The sequence below is a fragment of the Helianthus annuus genome, chromosome 9 (assembly GCF_002127325.2).
Source record: "Helianthus annuus cultivar XRQ/B chromosome 9, HanXRQr2.0-SUNRISE, whole genome shotgun sequence".
Classification (NCBI taxonomy): domain Eukaryota; kingdom Viridiplantae; phylum Streptophyta; class Magnoliopsida; order Asterales; family Asteraceae; genus Helianthus; species Helianthus annuus.
Genome location: NC_035441.2, coordinates 114,030,327 through 114,047,125, shown reverse-complemented (window position 1 = coordinate 114,047,125; position 16,799 = coordinate 114,030,327). Strand labels below are relative to the sequence as shown.

The 16,799-nt window shown below is 32.8% G+C and overlaps 1 protein-coding gene across 1 annotated transcript; it reads left to right on the top strand.

The window, feature by feature from the left end:
• Positions 1 to 8,286: 8,286 nt before the first annotated feature.
• LOC110878228 (amino acid permease 6) lies at positions 8,287 to 14,630 on the top strand. Its single transcript, XM_022126498.2, has 7 exons — positions 8,287 to 8,515; positions 8,623 to 8,856; positions 8,943 to 9,036; positions 9,299 to 9,513; positions 9,598 to 9,740; positions 13,705 to 13,932; positions 14,006 to 14,630. Exons 1-7 carry the CDS (start codon positions 8,434 to 8,436, stop codon positions 14,426 to 14,428), a joined length of 1,419 nt encoding a protein of 472 aa, XP_021982190.1. The 5' UTR covers positions 8,287 to 8,433; the 3' UTR covers positions 14,429 to 14,630.
• Positions 14,631 to 16,799: the final 2,169 nt, after the last annotated feature.

Genomic DNA, 16,799 nt, shown 5'->3' with positions numbered 1-16,799 from the left:
GATCAAAGTTGATACTAAAGCAATCAAAGTTCCTGAAAAGTGTTTGAACTGTGATTCTTTGATCAAACAAAACAATGAATTGTTGCACAACATTAACAGATTGAAAGAATCATATGATACAATGAACAGAGAGATCAACAAGTACACTGAGTCAAACTGCGAACAAGCTGTAGCAATGAATGCACTCAAAGGAGCTTATATAAGACAGCTTGATAATGTCAACTTTTACACAAAGAAATGTGCTGATCTAGAGTTGAAGCTGGCAACACAAAGGATAGAAATTGAGAGAGTTAACAGTTTATTGAAAAGTTACTGATGTTCTACTTTTGTTGTTGACAGGATCTATCCAATTGTGGAGGAATTGAAGACATTTGAAGAAGTAAAGACTTCAGAAGAAAAGAAACCCGTGACAAAAGACGAGGATGAAGTGAAAATTTCTGGTAAGAAACCAAGTGTGGTCTACAATAGATGTCCGCCCCCGGTCGAAAATGGATATTCGCCTCGAAATCCAAATTTAGAAAGAGTTAAAAAGTCAATTAACTTACAATGGGAGTCTGGGCCATCAGATAACTTGCCAGAAAATATTGATGTCACGTACACGTTGTCCGACACAGATCATGAGTCAGTTGAGTCATAGTCATTCCGATTGCCACGAAGTGCTGCCGAAGTGTTGTCAGAGCTTGTAATCGCGTCAGTGATCAATATAACAATAGTTAAAAGTGAATACGACTGAGATTGCACCAAAACATTAGTTTCTGCCTCTTGTTTTGTCAAAGAACTCTTCTGATCGCTCATCCGGGTCCGAAAACGATCCTACAAGTGGTATCAGAGCCAAAAAAGAAACCCGTGACAAAAGACGAGGATGAAGTGAAAATTTCTGGTAAGAAACCAAGTGTGGTCTGCAATAGATGTCCGCCCCCGGTCGAAAATGGATATTCGCCTCGAAATCCAAATTCAGAAAGAGTCAAAAAGGCAATTAACTTACAATGGGAGTCTGGGCCATCAGATAACTTGCCAGAAAATATTGATGTCACGTACACGTCGTCCGACACTGATCATGAGTCAAAGTTGATAAAAAGTGTGGTCGATCAGGTGTTAGATAAAGATGACTGTGAGGAGTCAAACATGAAGTCCAAACCCGAGTCAAAATCTGAGTCCGATGCATCAAAGCCAACAATCAAAAAGGACAAACGGGTTTATGATACGAAATTTTTGCTATCAAAATCTAATTTGGATGATGAACCGATCAAAGTAGCATATACTTTGAAAGATTCTGACAAATTATATTCTGATGAAACTTTTCCAATAAGAAGTGTTAAATTTGAAATGATTAACAAGGTTTTCAAAATCACAGAAATTAATATTTCTGAAATAAAAGATTTAAATCTTTCTGGAAAACCTAAACAATACACTTCAAGAGATCAACAAAGAATTAAAAAGAAAATGGGTTACAATTGTGGTTATAGTTTCCAAAAGAAACCAAACCATAAACGTAATTTCAAAAAGAAAGGTCTTGGATTTAATCAACCGAAAAAATATAAAAATGAAAAAGTTTATAAACCAAAAACTGTGTTTTTTTTCAGGGAAAACGACAGAGGCTGAGAAAGAACAAGCATTCAGAAAACAGACCAATCAGGAATTCCTTGCCAAGAAGCAAGAGGACATGAAGAAGAATGTTGTTCAGAAGAAGATAGAAACAAGAACCTGTTTTCAGTGCAAGACTGCTGGTCACATTGCTAGAAACTATTCTAAAAATTTCAAACCAAAACAGGAAGTTTCTGGTAAACTGAAAGAGAAAACTGTTGCAAAAACTGAACTTACAACCAAAAGTTTTACAGGCTTTGAAAATTCAACCTTTGAGGTGGGAGAATGTTCAAAGAATGCTGTAAAAAAAAAAAGAAAATTTGAAAAATCAAAAATGGGTTGTTAAGGGTTCAGGTAACAGTTCTAGTGATGAATCTATCTCCACAAAGACAAAGGAGCCGCAGGTTATTGAGAAAAATGAGAAGAAAGTTCTGACAGTGGATGATGTGAATTTTCCACCACTGAGTGCTAAAAACTTCAAATCTAAAATCGGAAAAGTTGAAATTTCAAATCAATTCTTTCCTAAAAAGAAAGAATTAGATGTTGAAAAAGCCTTTAACCCTGCCGTGAAAAATATTTTTGGTAAAATGATTCAGGGAAAGGCTAAAGGGGTAAAAGAGTTTTATCAAGCTAAAAGGAAAAATACAACCCCAAAGGAGACTGAAAAGGTTACACCCAAGGCTGGTCAGGCTTGAGTGGACATATTCTTTGTTGAATAGAAACCTGACTAGCCGGAGCTCCCAAGTTGGTAATCGTGGAGCATGAATCGGCATCTTTCTTGTAAATATTTTGAAAATTTGTTTTTTGAGAAGTGTGAATTGCCGGAACTCCCAGGTTGGTAAGTGTGGAGTAGGAATCGGCACCTTGAGAATTCAATCGACAAGAGGGTAATTGGTTGAAAAACAGGTTTGAAATGTTTTGATTTTTGATCTTACAAGTGAATCAATCATCGATTCTACAAGTGGTTAATCAAGGTCATTAAGTTGAACTTGATTTAACTATTATTCAAAAGATTGGTAAACAATGTGATGAAATGACCCCATAACCTACAAGTGGTTGATAAACAAATTTATTTTCCGGAAAAACCATTCTGATTAAAACAAACTAAAGTGTTTTGAAATCATAATGGGAAAATAGTTCGTTGTGATGGGGAGTTCTGATTGTTTATGCCAAGCGGATGGAGAATTGAGGCGATTCATATCAGTTGTCATGTTCTGTATAGTTTGTTTTGCAATTTCTTTAAATATTTTTGAATTTTAGGGGGAGTAAGAAATTTTTAGAAAATCCAAAAACATTAGAAAATTCGAAAAAACCAAAAACATGATAAAATGAAAAATGAGTTTTTGTTGCATAAAAGAGGAAATGATAGTACATTAGTGGACTATCACAACACGCTAAAGAAATGAAGAGTCAAAATGTGATAAACAATCTCACTGCGGATGTGTCAGTAGGTTTTTACACATTTAGTAAATTGTGACGAGATATAAACCTAAGAATTCAAACTTGCTTATTCTGTGGGTAACAACTTCTTGGATATATAGGTAACCCCTGAAATCTTGTTTGAAAGGTACCTTATTCTGAGATACTAGGTCTTTATGCTCAGTGATATCTGAGGTATTATACCGGGACTTCTGCTGTATGGAAATACTGACCTAGTCCCCATATAATACTTTCTGCAAATTGCTTGAAACATAGCAAAAGCCCTCAGCAAAAATGGTTAAACAATAAAATTGATAATCATTGCTGTTGAAGAAAAGATCCTCTAAAGGGGACACACCAAAAGTCGAAGCCGTCATCTCTCTGCGTATACGGAAGTATCGACCTGAGCTCTCACGGCCCTCGCAATTTAACCCCTTTACAGATATCATCTGTGGTATACTCACCTGTAAGACTGAATATTGGGATCTGGATACAGGAGTATGTTCAAGTGGTGGGACACATGAATAAGTTTAAGTAATTAAGACATTAATTGCATATCTCGAAACAGTTGAAATTTGTGTGAAAATTTAAGTGGACAAACATACTGACAATCTAGGTGAATTGTTTAGAACTTAAAATGAAATCAAGCTTAACGATGTTGGTGATATGTCTCAGAAACTGATATGATCCTCTTGCACGAACTCACAAAAATATTGTCTGTAAATATTTCATTTATGCATTTTACTTTTATTAAAAAAAATCCAAAAAGATTTTAGTGTGTTTTAGCATAAATTTTGAAAAATCCAAAAAGATTTTTGACAATTGGTGTTGAAAAGCTGATTTTCTAAATCTTAAGTGCTAAACATGAAGAACAGGTTTGGGAGAGAGTGTATGAAAATGGTATGTTTACAAGTGGTTTTCAGAAAACAAATCATTTTGTAAATTTTCTGACATAGTTTCTAAATTTTAAAGAGTTAATCTTTGAGAAACTTATGTGTTGGGTAGAGATTATGCAGGAAACCTGAGCTGGAAGAGAGCCAGGTCAAGATCTTAGAATGAATATGTGATTTCCAGACTACGATCCCAGCAAATTGAGAGGGGGAATCTGAAGGCAAAATTGAGGAAGTAGTTAGAGCCAGTGTTGATTCTGGATTTGCTGATGCTGATGAAGATTAAAGATTCTGCATTCGAGGAAGAGGAGTTTGTTAGTGATAAAGACTGATAAAGACTGAAGGTTGACAACCGAAGACTCGACACTGAAGACTCCGTCAACATCCGAGGGGGAGTTTGTTGGTGCATCCGTCTGTCGCCTACGTCTTGTATCGAGTCTTGCGTAGAATAGGCTAGATTAAGGCACAGAATCCTAGATCATGTATTTGGAAGTGATTCCGCTCCAAATGACATTTTGTCATTTGGAGCGAAACCCCATGAAAAGTTTGATTTCGCCTGAAATAGTCTAGAACCTGATTTCGCTCATAGGTGCATGATAGTGATTCCGCTCGTAATGTTCTTACATGTAGGAGCGAAAATCAGAACGTCTATATAAAGGGGTGTCTTAGGAGCGAAATTAGAGAGTCAGTTGAGTCATAGTCATTCCGGTTGCCACGAAGTGCTGCCGAAGTGTTGTCAGAGCTTGTAATCGCGTCAGTGATCAATATAACAACAGTTAAAAGTGAATACGGCTGAGATTGCACCAAAACATTAGTTTCCGCCTCTTGTTTTGTCAAAGAATTCTTCTGATTGACTCATCCGGGTCCGAAAATGATCCTACAGTATATATAGATTTTCTTGTTTAAACTTTAATAATCACGTAAACACAAACACATATTTATTTTTTAGATAAGGTATATAAAACGATTATTTAACTATTTTTCTACTAATTATAGAAAAAAACAATTAACATACGAAAAGTTATGTTAAAAAACTGCTTATGAATCAACAATATGTTTTAAAGGATGTATCATATGTTTTTAAGAGTTGCAATTACTTAAACTATTAAAGTATAAAACACTTTATATATATATATATATATATATATATATATATATATAGGATTAGGTTCAAACGTGAACATTTTCTCCGGCGTGAACTGCGTGAACTGATCTGGGCCCTTTATTTTGTAGATGATAGATCTTAGATCAATGGCACAATTGTAATTAAGGGTATAATAAATTTAATTTAAATTTTAATCTAAAGGGTAAAATAGGGAACTTTCATATTAAAGATATGGAAACTAATTAATACATTTGTCATTTATAATCCCCTAAAAGTCTCCTACCCAAAAACTCCCAGCCGACCCCTGTTCTCTCCCTCGTTCTCTTCTCCGGCTCCGGCAACCGGAGCAACGCCGGCCACCTTCATCACCCCGATATCCGGCCGCACCCCCACACACCCAAACCACGACCGATTGATCCATTTTTTTTGTCTCTCCATCTCGATGATGAAACAGAGTGCCGCCGATCTGATGTTTATCACTGGAGGAATCAATCAATACAATGATCAATCTGAAGAGGAATCTGCATCATCCTACCGGAATTAAACCCTAGCGTTCTCGTTACATCAAATCCGATTAGATTCAATGTCCGATTCACAAAATAAATTTATCTGGTACAATACGTTTCCCTCATGAGTTAATTGTATGATTTCTTTTTGTAAAAATTTGTGATTTGATGTAGATAATAAGTAGTCCTGGAGTTCTAACTTGATTTTATACAGTGATGTATAACTACTTGTTGTTTTTACATTGATATGATACAATGATCTGTTTCATTTGCTTCTCTAGGTTTGTTCAAGCATTTGCATTTGATACAGTGATGTATAACTACTTGTTGAATCATGAACAACAATATAGGTTGATGAATCCGAAGCCACCATCAATAAACAGATCAAGTGAGTTTCTTATTTTCAATTTGCAATTTCATGTTTTAGTTTGTGGTATAAATGACTGTTCATTGATTTTCTGGTATGATTGATCTATTCTGGTTGCTAACTGAAACCTTATTTGTTTAGTATTGGAATTTTAACATGAATTGATAATGTACAACAAGTGTTTGACGAAAGTATTAGGTGAACATAATGCTACATGAATGCTTGTGGATTCTTGAAGGAGTCCAGTGAAGAGGAAAGTGATCTGTTTGGCGATCACTGTAACAAATGATATAGTGATCTGTTTCATTTATGATTCATGTTTCTGGTTTTGGCTTATGAATCCCAAAAGTTTTGTAACTTTGATTGCGTTTATAATCTTCTTATTGGTTCTTAGAGCAGGTTATTTTCAAGCTTTTGTAGCTGCACATGACATGGACGATCGTATTTTTAAAGCCACACATTTAGCTGACCACATTGATGAATTCAACTTTGTAAGTTTCAAATCACGTCCTATAGATCTGATAATATGTTCCACTGTTTTTCATTTCTAAATTTGGAGTTGTCTTCTATTGGTGAAGTGGATAATCAAACCCTTGAATCCGAAGTGGTTGAAAGCGAATACACATGTGTATTCTGATTTTGCTCTGTTTTTAAGGCGCTGTACACATGTGTATTCTGATTTTGCTCTGTTTTTAAGGCGCTGTACACATGTGTATTCTGATTTTGCTCTGTTTTTAATGCGATGTACATATGTGTATAGCGTCTGTTTTTGTGATATCTCATATTTTTTTGTGTATTGAATGTGTAAACTTGTTGATGTACACTTGTGAATTATTCAAAGTAATAATTGCTGAGTTTTTTGTGTTATTATAGGAGACGTCATAAACGAGAAAAGTGGAGATGGAAGGTCGATAAGGATGATTCACGTATGTTTGTTTGCTTGGTCGATAAGGATGATTCAGCATACAACGCGGCGAATAGTTGTAAAAGACTATGTCTTTTTATTTTTCCGATTATGTTGCGTTTATTGTTTTCACGAAACTGGAACTTGTAATTGTATGTTTTTTTTATGTTTGGCAAACATTATGGAACTTGTTATTTGCTTAATATAAAATAGTTTTACAGCTTTTGTTTATATGTATGTATTATGTAGCTAATTACACATATGTACCATGCTGAGTACACATGTGTACTGTTCAATTCATATCCAAGTACACATGTGTATACCGTTGAAATATGAAGGTTACGTGAATCTTAAAAATCATAATCCGAATTCTGGTGGTGAAATCTAAAAAAAATGAAATAAAAGTTAATGTGGATAATGAATTTAAAATAGGAAAGATGTAACTTAATTCAATTATTAAAATAATGATTTAAATCTAATTTTTATATAATTACAATCATGCCCTTAACAATTAAAAAGGAAATCAATGGTCCAGATTAGTTCACGCAGTTCACACATGGGATTATTATGAATCAACAATATGTTTTAAAGGATGTATCATATGTTTTTAAGAGTTGCAATTACTTAAACTATTAAAGTATAAAACACTTTATATATATATATATATATATCTATGTATATATATATATATATGTATGTATATATCTATGTATATATATATATATATGTATGTATGTATGTATGTATGTATGTATGTATGTATGTATGTATGTATGTATGTATGTATGTATGTATGTATGTATGTATGTATGTATGTATGTATGTATGTATGTATGTATGTATGTATGTATGTATGTATGTATGTATGTATGTATGTATGTATGTATGTATATCGGGTTAGGGTAAAATGAAAACTTATACGAGTTGTGATAACTTAGAGAACTCGGTCTTACAAAAGTTTTTTTTTTTAATTTTTGACAAAAATGCTAAAAAAATCAACTTAAAAAAAACAAACAAACCGTAAATGATGTAAAAAGTGATGTTATGCTTATGTCAGCAGCTTTTTACAGCTGCTGTAAGAGGCCGAAAAACACCATTTCGATTTTTTTTTTTAAATTACAACAGTTTTTTCTAACATTTTAATCTAGGGGTGTGAAAAAATGAGGCAAAACTCGCACGAGATGGTCGAGTTCTCTAAGTTCTCACAAGTCGGAAGAGTTTTCCCTTGATCTTGATCCTATGTGTGTGTATATATATATGTATGTATGTATATATATAGATTTTCTTGTTTAAACTTTAATAATCACGTAAACACAAACACATATTTATTTTTTAGATAAGATATATAAAACAATTATTTAAGTATTTTTCTTTTAATTTTCAAAAATGAAAAAAAAAATTATTTTTCTTCTATTACACCATGCCAACAATGACATTAATAATTTGTATTTTCAACAAATCAGAAAAATAATACCTTTATTATTGGACGGTTCAATACTACTCTAGTCATAAAGAAATGAATATGTTTTGACTTTTAAAGCCTTGTGTAATTTCATTTTCATTAAATGCTTTGTGACACTTTTACCCTTTTTTTCTCCTTTTAAATCCCTTCCACCGTTCCCTTGCTCTAACCAATCCTCATCTCCAAACACACATCCATGGACACCCCTTCAACATTTCATATCACCAACGACCCGACTCCGAAGCACCTCGATGATGACGGTCGTGATAAACGAACCGGTAAACTTTTTACCAAAATTCAAGTCATTTCATTGATACTTTTTATCATTGAAACTCAAATTTTCTTGGTTATGTAGTGACGTTTGTGGTTTGTTTGTTTTGGCTAGGGACTTGGTTGACCGCAAGCGCACACATTATAACTGCTGTGATTGGGTCTGGTGTGCTGTCGCTAGCATGGGCGATTGCGCAGCTAGGTTGGGTTGCTGGTCCGGCCGTTCTCATGACATTTTCGTTCATCACTTATTTCACCTCCACCCTTCTCGCTGACGCTTACCGTGCACCAGACCCGGTTCATGGGAAGCGTAACTACACCTACATGGATGTGGTTCGAGCCTCCCTAGGTACAAAATGTTTAGTTTTTCAAGATGTGTATTTTTTTTCTTGTAAAATGGTTTTTTATATCAAGGGTAAAATTGTCTTTAAACAGGAGGGAAAAAGGTGCAGTTATGTGGGATAGCTCAGTATGTGAACCTTGTTGGAGTTACTATTGGTTACACAATCACTGCTTCTATAAGCATTGTGTAAGTACATTAAATATCTTATTAATTAGTTATCTAGAATTAGTTAGTTATCTAAAAATTTGCGGAACTCGAGGGGTTGACGTTTGTTATCTCTCTCAGCAGTTAAATTTTATACCCTTCCAAAAAAAGTTAAATTTTATATCTTTTTGTGTATTTTTTTCTCGTGACATCTTTCTTATCTAAAATGTAAAATAAAATAAAACTCGTTTCGTAATGTTGTTTAATAGATAACTTTAATTACGTTTTGCTATTTAATATACAGGGCAGTGAAAAGATCAAATTGTTTTCACTATAACGGGCATGACGCACATTGTCAACCGTCGAATTATCCATACATGGCTGTGTTTGCAGTTATACAGATAGTGTTGAGCCAAATCCCAAATTTTCATAAACTATCATGGTTATCGATACTAGCCGCAGTGATGTCTTTTGCTTACTCTCTCATTGGACTCGGTCTCTCTATTGCTACAGTAGCAAGTAAGTTTTTAATTTTATACAATTTAAAGTATATTTTTTTTAAATAATGAATAATAAAATTAGTTATGTATTAAATATGTTTAGGAGGGGTGCACACGAAGACAACTCTAACAGGTACGGAAGTAGGAACAGATTTGACAAGTTCGGAGAAGGTGTGGCGCACATTTCAAGCCATTGGAGACATTGCTTTCGCGTATGCTTTTTCAACTGTTCTTATCGAAATTCAGGTTCGTGTTTAATTATTTTATTTATTTGTTTTTAGGCATAAGTATAATTAGTTTTATAATTAATGTGCATTCTGGTGGAAAATCTGATACACATGAAAAGATTTTACTCGGAATAATATTAATACGTTAATAAATTAATTAACATTAACCAGTACCTAATTAAACGAAAGCATATAAGTATTCTTGTTTCTAAGAATTAAGTATTTATATTTCTATATTTGATATAAGTATATATGTTTTTATATTTGATATGATGTAAATTAAACAGCGTTTGTTGGCGCTATAAAACAATTAAATAATATTTTTAATAAGGCACAAAAAACGAGGCATTGATTTCGTTTGACAGATGTCGCAAAGCCTCTGTCTTGTTCTTCTGATGCATCCACAAGTCTATCTTTATACAACATCACATGTCACAATCAGTCCTTCAAGTTAGGAAATTGACAAATTAGCTACAAACTTTTTATGCCATGTGCATATCTACTTTCTCCAATCACAAAAATACTAATGCTTTACACCGAACCTTTCTAGACCTGTCACCTGTAATGTTTGCTTCATTCTACGTAACTAATGGCATTGTGATTAACGATAACGGATCTAAGAGCATTCTCATTAATCTCTATCTTCATTTAAGTAATTTAAATAAAAAGAACATTATTTTCTCTTAATTTTGTGTATTATTTAAATTTCTCTTAATTTTGTGTATTATTTAAAAACATCTATATCTGATTCCCTATCTCATAATATATAGATTGATCAATACTAAGCCTTTAAATCTAGCCCGCTTTGTAGAGGCTCATAGCTCTTAGAGTGGAGATCGTAGATTCAAATCCAGACAAGAGAAGTTATTTAGTTAATTAGTATAATATAGGGTTAGAGTAACTTTGTCATTCAAATTTTTTTATATATAGAAGGTTAGTTAATTTAGTTTTCTATAAAAAATTATAAATGAAGTAGCATTTAGAGGCTCATAATTTATAATTATGACACACTGAATGCACATAAAGATAATTATGATTTATGAAATAGTATAAGTACCGAACATCTTTCTCATCTAGGAAAGAAAGTCTTGTAAGATTTAAATTGTAAAAAAGAGGCAAGATTCGTGTGGACCAATGGTTTATGGACCTCAAATAATGGTGACTATATGCCATGAAATGTGTTTGGATTTTTCAAAGAAGTTAGGCCTTAGGGATACGTGGGCTAGGCGTCCGAGATGCTTTGAATAGACAGCTTTTCTGGAAAAATATGTCGTAGCCATACCTTCAATATTCTGTCAAGTGTCAACCACTACTTTCATTTTCCTAGTTGATATACTTGCAACAAGAGCATCCCAATAGAGAGTTTTTTTTTATGTTTTTTAAAAAGAGAGAAAGTGATATGGAGGAGAGAGGGTGTGAAGTGGAGGAGAGAGGGTGTGGTGTTGTATGTGAGGAAAATTGAGAAAAAACGGAGGGAAAAATGTTATGTGAGTGTGATGTAGGAGAGAGGAAAGAGAAGATATAATATATGTTTTTGTGTTGTGTGAGTAAGGCAAGATAGAGAAAGATGGGTATTGGTTGGGCAAGTGCCAACTAGACGCTAGAAAAAACATGAAAAAACACCCCAATATATTTAAACACAAATACACACTTATAAATAATATAAGAAGCCGTTTTAAAAAAAATTGAAGAATCTAATACTAATAAAAAAGTATGATTAATGCCACATGACATTCTTATACTAAAACAAGAGCAACTTAATGCCACATGACATTCTTTCATTCAATTTACTACTATTATTATTAATTAATTAATTAATTAATACAAAACAATAAAAAATCCTTAACAACTTAATACTAACAAATACTTAGATAATGATTATGTACTTTTGACTTATCTAAAATATATAGTTAATTATTAGTAACTCTACCTATAATAAACAATTTCAAATAAAGTCAATGTGATAATATCTTCTTATTCTTTAAAATGATTCTTTTACTATATGTTTAAAACATCTATTAAATAAATTATTATTTTATATTATAATAATAAAAATGGTAAAGAATGGGTTAATCCAATATTTGAAAACCGGTTTACTTCCGTACTTTGAAAACACTTTTAATGTTATTAGACTCGTGTAATAAACGGGTTTAAGGATAGAATATCTTTATAATAATTTTGAAGCAAGTCTATACTCACCGGATGTCCTAAATGGAGTTACATTTTTAGGCTTGCCAAACCATTGATAATTACCAAAGTTCAGTGTTCCAGTGACGTTATCAAAAAATATTGATCGAAAGAATGGTTTATGTAATGGAACTCGACTAGAGGTTCTATCATTGGGTGACCAGGTTATTGAGACACTCATATTATCCGGAACTAATACTTGCACTTGAACGTTTATCCCTAGATTTCGTTTAATACCGTGAAATAGAAGGATTCCATTTAAATTGAAAAGAAGAAAGTTTTTTCTCGCTTTATGTTTTGTCATGACGATAAATAAAAGTATAGAACAATTTCTAAGTAAAGTTGGTGTGTTTGTCAAAGAATCGGTTTTTACACATGACAAATTATTGCGTCATCTATGGTAAAAAATTCACTTATTGAAATTTTTGAAGAGAGTATAAATTTAAATAATTTATAAAGTTATATCTGTAAACCCGTGTAGTACACGGGTCTAAAGAAAAGTGTACAAACAGATACAAAAATAACAAAATTACAACAATTAATTTTTTATGTGAACAACTTCTACATGTGTTAATATGAAAAAGCTCCAAAAAAATTGGTAAAAACACTTTTTTTAATGTAAAAGTGATTTTTTTTAATAATTGTTTTACATGTAAAATTAAAGGTTTCCCACTTTTTTGGACTTTTCTAATAAACTGAACTCTATATAATGTGTTGAGAATCATGAGTATCGAATAACGCATATGTACATAATTGAAAAAAAAAGTAAAGATAGTGTGAGAAAAATCTACATTTGCATCACCATTTTACATGTGATTTTAAAAATAACAGAATATATGTAAAATAGTGCACACAAGAAATACACTAATCAAATCAATATTGTTGTGTTTTTCTTATTAAATTTATGTACTCACCAACAAATAAAGTAACTATATATATAGCTTCATGCATCGAAAAAATACCCAAGATCATATGTAATTGTTAGATAGACACATAACAGCCAAAAAACCATGAATCGAGATTTTATCTTATCTTATCTAATTGAATTAAACGTATTTTAAACTGTTTGTAAATATATTTTGCTTAGTGTTCCTTTATCAAAGATTTTGTGTTGTTAGTGTTTAATTTGATGTTAGGTATCAGACACTAATTTGGCTTCATTGAATGATTAAGGTTAATTTCTGTCATGTCTCTTCTTATTTGGGTCAATTCATTTGAAACAATGGTATTCCTTTCACCTCTGAATGCAAAACAATAAAGAAAATAAAGTTTTGTATAGCCTTTTAGAATATTTCGGTTGCATATGATGCGTTTGGGCATAAAAAGGTAAAATTTCTCCACGCGTTGCGGCGGGAATTCAATCGGTATCGGTCCAGTTTAATATAGTATCGGTATAATATTGGAACTTGGTATTGCAATCAAAAGCGATAAAAAACGAAAATCAATACTGAATCGATATTATTAGGACACTATAAGTTGAGGCCATTTTAGCAAAATTTATATAGAAAACTATAAAATGAATTTTATGACCAATGTTTTAGTCGTTCGGACAGTATTAGTTTGATTCGTCAATCAAATAATTGTATATATGTTTGAGTAATAATTGTAGTAATAATAATAAAACATAACTTATACAATTCAAATAGGGAAATATTAAATATTTTGGGACAACTTATAAATAAAAGTTGAAGATTTTATCTGTATACTAATATGTCACAGAGACGAAATGATAATTCTAATGATTATATATCTGTTTTAATTGTATGTAATAATCATCATAATCTAAACAAATACAGGACACACTGAAATCGCATCCACCAGAAAACAAGATGATGAAGAGAGCATCACTTGTGGGAGTTCTAACGACGACAATGTTTTACATGCTTTGCGGTTGCCTCGGTTATGCAGCATTTGGGAATGATGCACCAGGCAACTTCCTGACCGGTTTTGGTTTCTATGAACCATTTTGGCTCATCGATATTGCAAATATTTGCATTGCCGTTCACCTTATAGGCGCATATCAGGTTTGTATAAAATCCACTAAACTATATTTTTAGAACAAGTGACATTTTATTACTAAAATGTGAGCGATTTCAGGTCTTTTGCCAACCTATATTCGGGTTTGTCGAGAAGAAATGTAAGCAACGCTGGCCTGAGAGCAAGTTTATAACGACTGAACATGCAGTTAACGTGCCATGTTGTGGGGAGTACCCCGTTAACATGTTTAGGTTGGTGTGGAGAACAGCCTATGTGGCGTTAACCGCATTGATCGCAATGATTTTCCCCTTCTTCAATAGCTTTTTGGGGTTGATAGGGGCGGCTTCATTTTACCCTTTGACAGTTTATTTTCCTATAGAGATGTATATCGCTCGGGCTAAGATACCGAGGTTTTCGTTCACTTGGGTTTGGCTAAAGATCCTGACGTATACTTGTTTAGTGGTTTCGTTGGTCGCGGCTGTTGGGTCCATCCAAGGATTGTTGACTGATCTCAAGAAATATCAACCATTCAAGACAGAATAAATGTTATGCAACATGTCAATGGAGAGTAGCATTTATAGTAGTCGACTATGTATGTAATGAAGTAATTGTAAGAAGTTGCAAGATACAAATGATGACTTATTTTGATTGTGTTCTGTATTTTGTCTTGGTCATCATGATTATTTCACTAGATGTTTATGGCTAAATAACCATCAATCAATCTCGGTAGTGACCGCCTTTATTATCACGCACAAGTATTATGATTCTTTGTTTTCGCGATAAAACATCCACACACCCTATACCATAATATCACAACTTTTGTTATGACGAAGGCGATTTTATTAGACTCTAGCAACATGCTGTAGCTATATAAAAAAAACAAGTACAGTAAAGGAATGGAAAGAAAACGAACCTGCCCCACTACATGGAGAGCATTCCTGATCAAGAATCCAGATTCAGTTCTTACTTCTATAACACCCAAATATTTTAAACTCAGATATGTAGATAGTTATGAAATCAGGTCCATATTTTCGTAATTTGACACATGAATATCAACTTGTGATTCTTGTACAGCTTATGTATACTTTGCAAAACAGTATGTCCAACAAAAAGTATAGTACTAATCTAAAAACACCCCTTTTTGGCTTATTTTCTCATTTTAAACACCACTTCAACACACAGCTTATTTCATTTGAGTTCTATACAACAAGAATGTTAAGTTTTGACCAATTCAATTGATTACAATAGAGAAACTACTTTATAAATAAACATTTATTAAAATTTTGTGACTATCACTTGCAACTAGTAATCTTATAGAGATCACAAGCAATACTCTAGGGGATTGTGATTCATAATTCATATGTTGATCACATGCACCATTATAAGTCTAATATCAAATAATACTTATTTTCATCTTTGTGGTTTTGTGAAATATGCCATTTTAGTCCAAGTTATTTTTTACACCATTTTCATCCTTGACATTTTCAAAAGATGTCAATTTTGTCCAACTTTAACCCCATTAAAAAAGGTCAGTTAAATGAGGGGTAAATAGGTCATTTCTATGCATATATTTTTTATTTTTATTTGTTTTTTGAATGAGTAAATTGTCAATTTCGTCCCCGGTGGTTGATAATATGTCACTTTAATTCATTTTTTCAGTCCGATTTTCGTCTCTGACTTTGTCAAAACATGCAAGTTTCATCCAATTTTGTCAAAACATGTAAGTTTCATCCAATATTCAGTGAACTCCCAATTTTCACACAAAATTTCAGCGTGGGATGTGTCTCGTAAGGCTGCGATGTATGCGGTGGTGCCACGTGTGGCGATGAGGTGGAACTTCAGATGTATCGACGTGGAATCTGTTGATATGTGCCACTGTGAAGTCGGCGCCATCACACTTCCACCACCATTGAAACCGACCCCAAAATCCTTTTTTTCCGTCACCACTAAAAACGACCCTCTTCTTTTCCGGTTGTTCCTAGCCTACGTCGATATCACCAGTAGTCCCATTTGTGTCATCATCAATGTTTTAAAAACCGGTAAATACCGGCCGGTTATACCGGTATTACCGTTTCCATATGTAAATCCGGTACGAAACACCCCGGTAAATAAGTGAAACGGCATAAGGTTTGTACCGGCGGTAAAATCCGGTATACCGGTTTGAAACGTAATACCGGTACCGGCCCAGGGTTATTTTAGTTTGGGTTGTTACTTATTGTTATTATATATATTACTTATCTTACGTAATGTTTATATATTATGATTACTCGTAACTAAAAGTTCTTATTTAATATTGTATGAAACGAAAATAGTTATGCTCTAGTTGATGAGGACGGCGATAATAGTGAATTTTATCTTTTATGCGATAAAAAAAGCTTGTTGGAAAATTGAATGATTTTCGATTATCTTTTGGATTATTTTTTAGGGGTAACTTTGTAGAATAGTAACCAAATTTTAAAAGTGTTCCAATTAGGTCACTCAAGTTTCAAAAGTGTTCCAATCAGGTCACTCAACGTTCATTTTTCATTAAAATTAAGGAGTTTTTCATCCATTTCATAGGTAACCATGATAATGTGAATTTTTTTTTCTTTTTTCTCTTTTATTTGATGCTAACGACGAATGATGACGTAGATTGTAACTTGTTTTTTTAATTTTTAATGTAATTAAATGGTTTTTATTTTTAATAAATATAATTTCATATATTAAAATAATTCGACCCCAACATCTTATACTCCATTATTTTCTTGACACATGGAATAAAGGACATGGCTCGATTTGAATGTTAAGTTATCTAATTGGGACAAAAACAACATTAGTGACCTAATTAGAACACTTTTAAAACTTGGTTTCTATTCTGTGAAATATTCCCTATTTTTTATTATGGATTTACTTTTGGATCATCTTTTAATATGTA

What these genes read in the sequence shown, in the direction of transcription:
- LOC110878228 (XM_022126498.2), top strand. Translation starts at nt 8,434, where the DNA reads ATGGACACCCCTTCAACATTTCATATCACCAACGACCCGACTCCGAAG. An exon ending in TGTGGTTCGAGCCTCCCTAG is followed by an intron (nt 8,857 to 8,942) that starts GTACAAAATGTT and finishes GTCTTTAAACAG; the next exon opens with GAGGGAAAAAGGTGCAGTTA. An exon ending in ACTGCTTCTATAAGCATTGT is followed by an intron (nt 9,037 to 9,298) that starts GTAAGTACATTA and finishes TTTAATATACAG; the next exon opens with GGCAGTGAAAAGATCAAATT.